The sequence below is a fragment of the Pleuronectes platessa genome, chromosome 19 (genome assembly GCF_947347685.1).
Source record: "Pleuronectes platessa chromosome 19, fPlePla1.1, whole genome shotgun sequence".
Taxonomy (NCBI): Eukaryota; Metazoa; Chordata; class Actinopteri; order Pleuronectiformes; family Pleuronectidae; genus Pleuronectes; species Pleuronectes platessa.
This window is the reverse complement of record NC_070644.1, coordinates 4,459,372-4,472,406: the sequence shown is the minus strand read 5'-3', so window position 1 is coordinate 4,472,406 and position 13,035 is coordinate 4,459,372. Positions and strand designations below refer to the sequence as shown.

Genomic DNA, 13,035 nt, shown 5'->3' with positions numbered 1-13,035 from the left:
AGCATTTTGCTGGGTAGAATCACAACGTTTTTATTAATAGCTCAAGTCCAGTAATCCAGGAAGGGATATGCTTTGGAGTGTCTACTGGGCAGCAAATATTATTTTTATCCGATAAGCTATCCCATTCTCGGATTCTTTTCCATGTCCATCACATCGTCAACTGTCAAAATCTGTCCGTGATTTTAACAAGTCCGTAGAAATTTCAGCTGTACTTTTCATTCTGCAATGTGGGGATTTTACCCCCATCGTTCATCTCCTGAATTAACTAGGCTGACATTCAGCCCAGGAATAGTCCCTGTGGTTCGTCCTCTACCAGGCTGTGGTTTCTCCCATCTCCTGGCCTTGGTGGGACATTGGTGCGCTGTAGCTGGAGTTACTGGCCAATGAGAAAGGAGGACTGGGACCGCCACCATATGCTTCCCCCGGGACAGGCTGCATGGAGCTCGGTAAACCCGGCTCCGGACTTGGGGTTTCCGCATGGGAGATCATGTCTGTGAACCTTTGGTCGTCTGAAGGGTGGTGGCCTGATCCCTCCATGGCTCCGGGCCCAGAGCCCAGGATGTAGGGGGACTCGGCTGGAGACTGAGCTTGTGAAGACGGAGGACCGTGGGGGAAGAAGTCGTAATTACTCCCTGGTCCGTAATAGTCACCTTGATATTCTGCGGAGGAAGAATACCAAAAATTAGACTTTCCATCAATGATTTTAAATACACTGCACATACACAACATTCACAGTTCTCCAGAGCAGTGTTTAGTTTTACACACAGCTCCACACCTACCTAAGTGGTGAAATTGATCATGTCCAATTTCCAACCAACCGGTCTCCAACAGCCTCATTTGAGTGTATAAACAACTCCACACCTCTCCACCTCAGTTCTCTCGCCTTTTACACACTGCATTCATCTCTCTCACTCATTCAGCTCGCAGCCATGCGTGCACCTCGATAGATTCCCCGGCTGAAACTTCTGGATTTGGATGAGGAAATCCAAAATGAGATTCCAGCCTCCCTGCAGCCCTGCCAGGTCTTGTCAGGTACATCTCTTTGTCATGTCTGATGCAGCTTCCAGCAACATCCCTTTCCTCTACCTTGCTGGGCTTTGGCTATTTCCTGAGCTGCAAAGATCACTACACCTTTCTTACAAGCATACAATCCAGCTATGGCTGCACCTAATATTATTGACTAATGTGATGGTTATTTTCCTGATTTTTCAATAAACTTTCAAGTGTATTGATGCCATCTAAACTTCATTTATTTATATAGCATATATATTTTATCAAGATAATCAATTTACTGTCATACAAACTCAGAAAACCAGCAATTACACCAGAGATTATTTAGTATTTTTGCTTGAAAAACAGTTGATTTATTTTCTGTCAGCCTCTCTAATCAATGAACTGTTTCTCCATCCAATAATTTTCTCTCTTTTAATTACACCTCGCTCCACAGTTTTAACCACTTCCCGCTGCCTCCAGCATTGCAGCGACGGCACCTCTTTAGTTCGTGCTCCCAGCTTGAGATTGTGCCACTGCTGTGTTTTATTCACACGGTTGGATCATCTATAGCTTTCCACACGAGCTCAATCAATCATCATTCTATTTGGAGTTTATTTGGATGTCAGTTGCTTTGCATCACGAGGCAAAATCAGCAAATCCTTTAGACGGTAACATAATTCATTAACGCCCAGAAATACACCGACACAAAGCACAAAGCAATATGCCTTCTGTAAATGATTCCAAAACCTGTGTGACACAAATACAGGCAAAGTCGGTAGGCATTCACTTCAAAGAGCCGCAGCACGAAAAGAAACACCATTAATACAAGACACATTAATGACTGAATACATTGGCAGAAAATCTCCAGCACACACTTGGATTTACACACGTTTCTGGCAAACGTGTGACACTGACTGACGTGTTTATGCACAAGTTTGGTCCTCAACAGGAATCTTCACGTTCACTCTACCAGCGAGACATTTGCATACATTATTTATGAACTGAGAGATACAATACATCCAGGAGCCTTGATATGGACAAGGTTAAAGGGTTCCGTTCACCCAAATACATATGGTATCAAGCCATGCAGATTGTTATGTATTCTTTTGTACTTCATTTCCACAAACAACGTCCCTGTTGGCTGATTGAATGAGAGGCCTCACTGTGAAAAGTCTTCACTGGGATTATTTTATCAGCCGTTCCGATATAAACTGCTCACTTGATGTTGTGCGGAGCCCTCAGCAACAATGAAGCTCTCAAAAAACATCATGTTGCTGTAGAATTAAATGTAAGTTTCCAAATTAAATTGTCCACACCTGGAGAAATTCATCCAAAAGCTGTATATATGTCATTACAGGACTGTTTGACAATTTCTTGACCATTTCTAGGTCTGAAATTGGGTGACGTGTCTTCTTTTTGGTTTCCCAACAAATTAATCCGATCCTGAGTGTCAAGCCACTTTGAGATCCATGCATCCTGATTACATTCCAACGTAACCAACCAACAACTGGGTTCCACCACTGCTTATTATTATTTAACATCTTGGGAAAAACATTTATTTGCTTTTTATGCCAGGATTTAGATGAGAAGATTGATTCCACTCTCTCAGCTCTACAACCAGTAGCTAGTTTGCTTAGCTTAGACCAGAAACATGGGGACACAGCTAACAAGTCCCTAACCAAGGGTATAGCAAAATATGCCTAGCAGCACATCTAAAGCTCATTAAAGCTCATTAATTAACATGTTATATCTCATTTGTTTAATCCGTAGAAACTCCTGCCATCGCCGTGAGGTTGCCAGGCAACCAGTGGAAGCTCCAGAGAGTTGCTCTACCCGGCCAAGAAATAGTCCAGCGCATAATTCCAGTGAAAACTACGAAATGTCGCACACTTACGTTTCTGCACGGATTAAGCAAACAAGATATAACTTGTTTATATGTGGACTTTAAAGAGGCTGTTGTCTTCCCCTCCCCCGTTTCCTATTTGTGTGCTGAGCTACGCCAGTTCAATCCTGGCAATAGTCTTATATATATGGAACAAATATGAGTGTGACATCGATCCTGTCATCTAATTCTTGGCAAGAAAGGGAATAATTGTGTTTCCTTGAATATTTCCTTTAATCCTACACCAAGGACTGATATCTACATATTCAGGGGAAATCTGGCGACCACAATCATCCTGAAAACGCAGCCAGAGTCTCACAGCAACGGAGTAGGACTCAACAATCTTGTGATGTACTGCTGAAGCTTTCCTGGGTTGATCAGGAAACATACAGCCAAAACCCTTTACACAGGATTCATCAACTCCACACCGTTGCATCCCTGAACCACTACAAACCTCCATCTGCCTCCTGCTGCCCACCACTTCAATATTCTCCAAATTTACAGCCCACTCTGCTCCAAATTCCCTCACATACTGCGTTCAGATTCAAAACCACTTTGAACTGAGAACGATGGCAGACTTATTCCCTGTGCCCCAGATGTTGCACTAGCATTTCTTCACCCACGCCATATGCTCTTCTCACCCCTATTTCCGACTTAGCATGCGAAATCGAGAACTAACAGGTTACAAATCGAGAAATATAATATATTGCCCAATTACAGCACGTGCATTTGTTTGCTTTTTTGCACATTGCTTTTGGTGATTATCAAGAGACACAATAAGAGGTGACATGACTTTCTCAAACAAGCTAATTATTTGATCTCACAAACAGGCCCCTGATGGTTTTTGCCGACCTTGAGAATACACAACAAGCCTGTGTTGTGGACTGCCTGTGTGTGTGTGTGTGTGTGTGTGGCTCTGCAAACTATAATTACACTCACACATGCAGATGCACCACACCACACAGAGGCATCCCTCCCTCTCAGCAGCGGCAGAGGAACATAAGGAAGCAGCGAGCTCAGATAAAGGCGCAGACTGGCCTGTGCTGCTGCGGCACAAAAGGGTGTGAAAAGCAACGTGCGAAGAAAGCAAGATAGATGAGAATGGGGGATGAAGGTTTTGTCCTCTGTTTTCCCCTCCCACTCCCCGCGTTGAAGCCTTGACGGCTCCAGTTTATTGTATCCACGATGCAGGGGCCCTTCAGGTAGATGTGCAGGAGCTGCATAAAAACCACTGGCTCCTAACACACAACAAGCTGACATACATTTCCACCAGTATAACTTGGGGCTGCCGCTGTGTTGGTGCTGTGTTGTTATCTGCCGCCCACCTGCTATTGTCTGAAAATTATTATATATTTTTTGGTCCAGATGACCAACAGATGCTTGAATGTCATTTTTTTTTCAAATGGTTTTTACAAGCGTTTCTTTTAAAAGAACATTGATTTGAAGGTGTCATTCCACCCACAGGAGATCAAACCGTATTCTGGCATGTTACACATGCTAGAAAGGTACTAGAGAGCAAAGAAAAATCGTTTTCACATGCGGAAAACTGTATTCATAGTAGAGACCCTTTTATTATTTAACAACTACAAATATTTGCCAAAAATCCATTGTGAAAATTTTCTGTGGAACTAACGTTTGATCAGTTTTCAAAGGAGAGCTGGCTCTGTGTGTCAGGTCAAGGCTGCACATTGTCCTTAAATTGCAATAATCCAGTCAGGGAATGACAGTGAACTTCACGTGTTTTCATCAGGCCTGAGCCTGACAAGAGTGAATGCAATTTCATTACTAGCTTCATTGCTAAAGCGGATACAGCTATTTATAGTTCACACATTGTTTTAAAAAGTGATGAGGTTTTTCTGTAGAATAAAATGAAAAGAAGAGAATTTAAAAAAAAGAATCCTTAAGAATACATATCCATTTACCCTCCATTATATTTTCTCCAACAAATGTAAGAAATCAAAGTTCTGCTGAATCGACTCTAATGTGCTACTTCCCTTGAAAGATAGCTTCTTTTCTACCTGAATGATTTGTTAAGGGCATTGCGGCTTTGTTTTCATGGAGGAAGTTATCTATTTTTTTCAAGCACCGAGTTATATTCAAGCGGTGTAAAAGGCAAAGGGTTTGAAGACGCACGCTATATCAAAACCTAGAGGACCATGCTGCAGGGCCCGGGAATCAAATCTCACAGTATTGAGTCGTCTTTTCTATTTCCAGAGTTTTCTATTGGCTGTTTTCGAGGCTCTCCATTCTGAAAGCGTGATGATAAATATATATTGTACAACACTGAAGTATATGCGACCAATACTGCAGCACTGACTGAAAGACATTTGTCCCCTTCAAGCCTTTATCACCCCAGGTGTGACATTTAAGTAGGTTTAATGGTTATTATTATTTTGAGCTTTTAGAATTAAAAAACTCTTGAATTTGGTTTTATTTCGATCAGTTAACGTACGCTTGTTATTTTCTGTAGGAGCATTTTGAACAGTGCCCAGGGTTAGAGTTACATTAAGAGTTCTGATCGTATTATTGAATAAGATTTAAAAGATTACAGAAAATAATGTGACCCTCACTGTCCAGATAAACCTCACTGAGTTTCTGTCGTGCAGCAAACACACAGTACAGAAAAACCTTTAAGCAATCTCCTTGAAGCCTGATAAAATACCTATGGCCTTGGTGGTGCTGCTGAAGGCTGCTATTAACCTGCGGTATCATATATTTGGAGTGAGACTAAAACCAGGGTGTGGATTATTTGTTATTATTACATTTGCTGAATCAAATAATTTTCCCATACCGCAGATGAATATTGCAAGAATCTATAGTAGTGTACTGAAAGATGTAAGACATACAGGCCCATGCAGGAAATGTGTATTAACTGGCACTTTGTGTGTTATCACAAGCTTAATTTCTTACCTCCATAGTAACCATAGGCCCCAGGTCCCAAAATGTCTGCATCCTCCAGCCTGCCTCCCAGGGGCCTCATCCTCCTCGGGCCCCTAAAGAAGGCATGCCGCCGTGCGCCCAGAGCACTCAGCTGCTTCATTCGTCGCTCTTTGGATCTTCTGTTCTGGAACCAAACCTGCATCAGACCACACACACATACGCACACACAGTTAATCAGCTGATCTCATCGTTTTCAAAAAGGGTTTGAGGTTGAACTGCAGCCCTTCACAGATCACTTTCCCCTTTTGTCTCTGCTCCGTCCCTCGGTGCTCCAGCAATCAGTCAAACTTTCTCCTACGTCAAGCCAACTGTGAAAACCACGTCGTCTGTGAGAGTCAGACTTTGACACAATTGCTACAAGATGCACTCTGTTGCATCGTGTAACCAAAAAAAATGCCCTAGGCACGACTAACAAAACTTAATTTGAATCCTGATCATTTTTAGATAATTTCACTGATATTAAATTTCATGCTCACAGCTACAGAGTTTGCATAGAATTTAAATCCGATGTCAAACGCTGTGTATGAAGTCAGGTTTTGTTTTCTTTTGTCGATAGGTTCAAGCCTGGAAAAATCCTCAAAAGGGCCCTAATAGAAAAAACTAACAAAAACATTTCTACTAAGAGAAGAGGTTTTTGCTTCTTGACAAACACCATCCACATTCTCTGTTGTTGTTTACAACTGTATTAACTGTGTGATAGCCAGCATAGCCTCCGTCTCTGTTTGATATTTGGTGTTAATTCCCATGCCGTCAATGTTAAAATGGCATTTTTTTTACTTTTAATGCTGGAAATCAATCCATAGATATCCATTTAGACCAAATGTAAAATGTATAAGTTTTCAATGCCAGGTCAGAATCAGGCAGATAAGATCAGTTCAGTAATGGCAATGGAAACACCAGAGGCGTTTAATTGTGCCCCCAATTCACTCAGGTGGAAGAAGCTTTTTGTATGTTAAAAGGAGAAATGTTTACACAATATTACAAATTAACAAAGACCAAGTCAGATATAGGGGGGAGCATCAAAAAAGCCCCATATTGACTTTAACTCCTCCTAAGATACAACTTAACATGACACTTGTGAGTCAAAAACCACACTTTCTGCTACACGCTGTCATGAAAGTGTTTTCTTGTTGCAAAAATAAGCTGAACAGCAAAATAATACAAATGCATCCCAACAGAAAACCCCAATGCACCTCAGCACAAGTTACAATAAACAGTCAAAGCCATAAATCAGAGTCTAAAAAGCTTATCACCAGCGTTAAATAAGCTGTCTTTGAAGAGGAACAAAGGGGGGATTTCAAAAGTGCAAAACTACACGCCATATGGAAGAATGTCTGCATTATAAGCACATAACACATCTTGTTTCGCCTTTTGCATCACTGCTGCATAATGATGTATGTTCACACCAGCGAGGCTACACCAGAGGCAGAATCCCACTGTGCTGCAGATTAACAAAAACACACACACACACACAAAAAACACCTAAAACCACTTAGGCTGTGCTCTATGTGCTCCAGCGGCAAAGGCGACACCTGCTTATTGAGAACAATCGTCTAACTGTAGGGTACATTTTTATGGAAATGCTCTCGCTCCCCTCGAGAGAGCGTTGCTTAGGGATTACATCCACATGCTGGAGAAGCAGCGTGGCTCACAGGGCTCCCCCGCGTTGAGAGCAATGGTATTTAACACACAGTGAACGAGGAGGAGGATGACGAAACACAGCCTCCATTTTGGCTCCAAGCAACACAGCAACACTCAGGGGTGGGGACCACGGACAGAGGGATGCACTGCCTGCCTGCCTGCCTGCCTGCCTGACTGACTGACTGCTGACTGCCTGATGGATTGATTGATTGACTGACTGATTGACTGATGGCTCAGCTCTGTTGATGCACCCACACAAGCAGAGACACAAAACAACTTGCAGTATGATGACACAGATGAGGCGGTGGAGAGGCCCCGGTCTGCTCTAATAAGCAGTGGGAGCAGGCTGTAAGTGAGTAAGAGCAGAGAGGTGGGAAAGGGGAGGGTGGTATGTAAATCTGTGAAATCAGCGATAATTACAGTGAGTGCACAAAAAGCCACATCACAGTTGGCAGAGATGGTGCTAATCATCCTGACACAGTCTGCACCCAGACACCAAGTGTGTGTGAGTGCGTCAGGATGAAACGACAGACAGAGAGGCATAGAGGTCCAAAACAGTGTGCGATTGTGTTATACTGCAAAGCAGGTTTGTTTGTTGGGGTGGTGGGGCTTCCAATTGCCTTTGGCAGAAACAAAACTAACCTTTCAGTAATTTCATGGCCGTGGAACACGAATGATCCCTGAAATAAACTGCCGTCTGCACAAAATAAATGACAGACCTAAAAAAAAAAACATGGTATTTATTATATCCATGCATCAGTAAATTGGATTACTGGATCTTAATTTCAGAGAATAAATTGACGCCTGAAGGTATGGATACAGCCACGTGGAAATTGAAGGCGAATGGGAGTTTTCATTTTAGGAATATGGAAATAACAGAGTGTGCGTAATTAATTTTTTTAAAGCTCTATATTAAATTAAAATGTGCAGCTCTGTAAGAATTACTATTAAAGTTAAGAAAAACACATAAATGTATTATTAAAAAAAAAATCTTACATTCTGCATTTTTGTGATAACAAGGATTGGATTGTTATATGGACATATGAATACATAATATCAAGTTTGCACATTTGTTTATTTTGCTATTGTGCAATGACAAAGCATATTCAAATGAAAAAGGTCAAATATGTTGTTATCTGTGTAACTGTGTATTGTGATGTATTTCTTTCTTGAGCTCATTCCAGCAAATGGATCAAACAGCAGCTCGCACACAGCAGCTTAAACGTGGATCTATATCCTTTCTCTCAGACAACATCATGTTTTGACGTTTCTCCAGCAGATAATGGGGCCTTCAATTAAACGATGGAGTAGAATTAATGAGTAATTCCACTGATTTATAATCCTTCAATTCTCTCTAATTTGTCTTTGTCCCCACTCACTGCCAAACACGCACGGAGACTAGGTCGCACGGCGGTGTCTTACCTGGATCACCCGCATGTTCAGTCCCGTCTCCTGGGCCAGCTGCTCCCGGATGTGTCGGGTCGGCTTCGGCGTGGCGACGAACGCGGCCTTTAACGTTTCCAGCTGCTTGGCCTTGATGGTGGTCCGGGGCCCCCGCCGCTTGGTCCCCGAGTTCTGCTCCTCGTTCTCAATATTGTTCGTTTCCTTATCTGAGGACGTTGAATTGTCCGTCTCTTTTATGTCCTCCTGAGTTGGGTCCTGCAGATCCGGCGATAAACTCCTGTCTGTGCACGACGACACTGGAGGAGGGGGAACAAACAAGAGGAAGGTCACGATCCGAAAATGTGAGGGATGGGTTCTGCTTTTATCAGGCCTGGACAGGCACGCATGCTATACTGAAAATATGCATCCAAAATAATAACAAATAAAGGCGATTAAATACTATTTTAGCAGATTTGCCATGCAAATAGTCTCTTATAGCTCCTTCTTTCTCTGTTTGTATGCACTTGTTATTTGCAGGTGTTGTAGCAGCACAAATTAAACCGAGTATGAAATATATTGTTTCTTCCTAAATGCAAATAATTTTACACATGTGTGCACAAGACGTGAGCGAGACGTGGCCTGCGTGGCGCCGGGAGGGCGCGGGGTGTGGAGTGGGACTGATGTCCTCATGAGCTCTCTGAATAAAAGACCGAAAACTGAAGGGGCTGCACGCACACAGACACACGGCCATAGCAGCATGCTCGTCCCCAGCGGACCCTGACGTACAATAACAGAGAGCCATTGTCCTGTGGAGGTAAATATTGAAACCATTCATCTGACAAGGTTGTTGTGACATGGTCTCCACGGGCCCACTGGAAACGCTCCACAAAAACAAAATCTTTACAGTGCGTTTGGAGCCTCCACACTTGTCTCCCTTTTGTTCCCTCCAAGGCCGATTGCCATTTTATTTGTCGGGTGTGCGTGTGCGTAATATTTATCCTCTCGGTGCGCTCATGTTAAATACAAAGCGTGGACACAATGAGGATTTTTTTTTTTTGGAGGAGATAAACGAACAAACACACACATCTCGTGGCTTCCTTATCGCGTTGATTACCTGAGTTCAGGTTGACTTCTTTGATGGCCCCGGAGCTCACATAGTCTTCTTTGCACACGAACTTGTTTTCGTCTATCACGTAGAGTTCCTCCCCCGTGGACAGCTGCTTGTTACACACCATGCAGGTGAAGCAGTTCAGGTGAAACACTTTGTTGCGCGCTTTACGCACCAAGTCGTTTGGCGAGATTCCCTGCAGACAGCCCGCGCACTTTGTGCCAAACCTCCTGGATAAAAAGGATACAAAATAATGTCAAATATATATATATATATATATACATATGTATTTTTATATCTTTTAAAGAATAATTGCATGAAATGGTTTAGGCAAACACACACACATAACAGAAGCGCACAAAGAACATTTCAGAGAATACTCAAGCTCGTCTTTTAACAACACAACAGCGTGTAATAGTTAATATCCAAATGAAAAAAAGATATAACGTTGTGTCCATATATATATAACATATGTCAGTGATCAACTGATGTTAGGCATTATTAACAACATCATTGTTTGGTTGGAATATACTGCTGCTAAGTAATGCCTGTAATCGGGCCAATATATATCACATTCTGATCATGTTAAAATTCCTATTTAAACAATAATAATAATAATAATATTAATATAATATTAATAATAATAATAATAATAATAATAATAATAGCAATGCAACATGATTATATTTAAGGTGTATTTAGTATGCTACTTAGAAAACCATTATTTACATTAAACACATCAGCAGGCAGAAGCATGTCTACGATATCATTTCTATGTAACTGACTGACAGTATAAATAGTGGCTGCTGGATCATTTGAAAATACACGTCAGATTTTCCTTTATAAGAAATAAAGACTCATAATTCTGATGGCGGTGCTCTGACAATAACCCCACGCAAAACGTATTAGTGACAATCAACACATTGTGGCCCAGGAATATATTATGGGATTAAGCGCGAGTGGGAGCATTTTAGCGTGGAAATCTTCTCTTAATCCATATTCACCCGCCTAAATACCGGGTGGGAGGACTCATCAATTCGATACACAAATAGCCCCCCCCCCCCCCCCCCCAATAAATAAATAAATGGGAGTTAGTGTAAGAGAGAGAGAGAGAGAGAGAGAGAGAGAGAGATTTGATTGCTGTTTACAGTTCTTTATCTCCTGCTCCGATGCTCCATTCTCAATATTAGCTGTTCTTGAGGCTCACACACTGGGCCTGCTGTACCTGAGGATGTAAATATGGGTGGGTCGGTGGATGGGGGGGATGTTGGTGGGGATGCTTAAGCCTTTGGGTGAAAGCAAGCACTCCTTTTGTTTTAACACTAATATAGCCTTGTCTCCCCATTTGCAATGGTATCGTTTCGCCTCCCCCCTCCCTTTCACATGCACGGCCGAGCCTCCCCCGGCGAAAGGCCACAACTCTACTTACACAACAAATGGACACATTAGGGTGATTACTGTTTCGCCTGGCTAATGGTCGGGCCATTTAGAAAAAAAAAAAAAAGTCCAGTCGCTTGATGGGACCTGCGGTAATATGACGGCCGGGGCCGCGCGGGGCCAATAATGGTCCCGTCCCGACAAAGGCTCGCGTGCCTCACATGTCATTAGACAATTTGGGGTGAAAATAAGTGACGCGTGCACAAATGAAAATGATGCAACGAGAGAGCGACGGGACAAACAAGAGCTTCACTTATCACTCAATTACCTGAAACACTTTTCGAGGGACTGTGGAAGCGGTTAATAGACTAATGGCTGTTTGGGAAAAAAGTGTTGTCATGGAGCTGGAAAATAGATAAAAATGCTCAACACTGACTGAACGTGGATGTGGAGTGAAATTCAATTTGAGGTGTCTTGTTGATTGCAAAGGGCCCCATTAAAAGGCCACGAGGTCCATGATAAAAACATTTCGTTCTAGCGAAAATAAATAAATGAATTAAAATCCCACATTTTAAAATAAATGTTAAAGTTCGATTTATGTATTATTGTTATATATTAATTCCACGTGCAACTTGTTTGATTTACTCCTAACGCAAGTTAATAACAGTGGCCTAAACAGTTTGAACCCATGGCTTAATATTTTGGCCCCTTGTAGTCCCAGAATTTGTAGCTGGATGACATGATATTCACTTTAAAGCTATTTTATATTCTTCATCTATTTAATTCACCAATATAGCATCCATCGCTCAGACATTATGGCGCGTATTGTTGAGAAAACTCGAGCCAGAGCTTGATTCTGAGCAGCTCCTGTGCCCAGACCCTGCGTGTTTACCTGAAAAAGTCCGTTTTGCAATAGAGCTTCCCGTCCCTGGAGAAGCACTTCTCCGTCAGGTTGGAGTTGCAGTCGCAGCACTGGACGCACTTGGCGTGCCAGGCTCTGTCCAGCACGTTGAGGAGGAACCGGTCCAGGATGGGCCGTTCGCAGCCGGCACAGTGGACCATCATGTCTCCGGCCTGCAGGACGCCGAGTGCCGACCTTCCCACACGGACTGCGCTGCTCGGACTGAGGCAAGCCGGGTCACCGCGGAACAACGTCTTGGCTGCGGGAGGTGCGCTGTCAGGCGAAAACTGTAGGAAGCTCCAGGTGAAAAGGCAGCGGGTTGACAGTCCCTGGAGCCGCTGTAGTCCTGGTCCTGTTGGTTTGCTGTCCTGGCACTTGTCACAATCCACAATCCAGAGGAGAGGAGCGGAGCTTTCAGCCGCGCCAGCTGATGGAGTGCGTAATGGGCAGAGCGGGCATGTTTTCTCACGAGCACACAGTTAAAACACCATTAATCAAACGTGTTTATTTGTAAAACTACATCCACGGCTCGAGCTTTGTTTGGGCTCCAGTCATTTCCTTCGGGCTCACCTCACGCCGCCACTTTCGCATCCCTGTGCCTGGGTTATCACGAGGTTCTGCCAGCCGCTGCGCGCAGCCCGCGCCCAGATTGGATGACGCCCTTGTTAATTCCCGTGCAGCGGAGCCAATCAGAGCGCAGTTGTCATGGTTACACGTTTATAGCTGTAGCCTCGGAGCGGACCTGAATCTCACGGCGTGCAGAAATACCACGGCAGTGGAAGCGTAGTGTTTCTAGTGGCCCTCCTAAAG

The 13,035-nt window shown here is 43.2% G+C and overlaps 1 protein-coding gene across 1 annotated transcript; it reads right to left on the bottom strand.

Annotated features, from left to right (window-relative positions):
• Positions 1-309: 309 nt before the first annotated feature.
• On the bottom strand, positions 310-12,389 carry lhx5 (LIM homeobox 5). The gene is made up of 5 exons (XM_053411582.1): positions 12,217-12,389; positions 9,954-10,177; positions 8,879-9,156; positions 5,786-5,951; positions 310-659 (listed from the first exon to the last, which is right to left on the bottom strand). Exons 1-5 carry the CDS (start codon positions 12,387-12,389, stop codon positions 310-312), a joined length of 1,191 nt encoding a protein of 396 aa, XP_053267557.1.
• Positions 12,390-13,035: the final 646 nt, after the last annotated feature.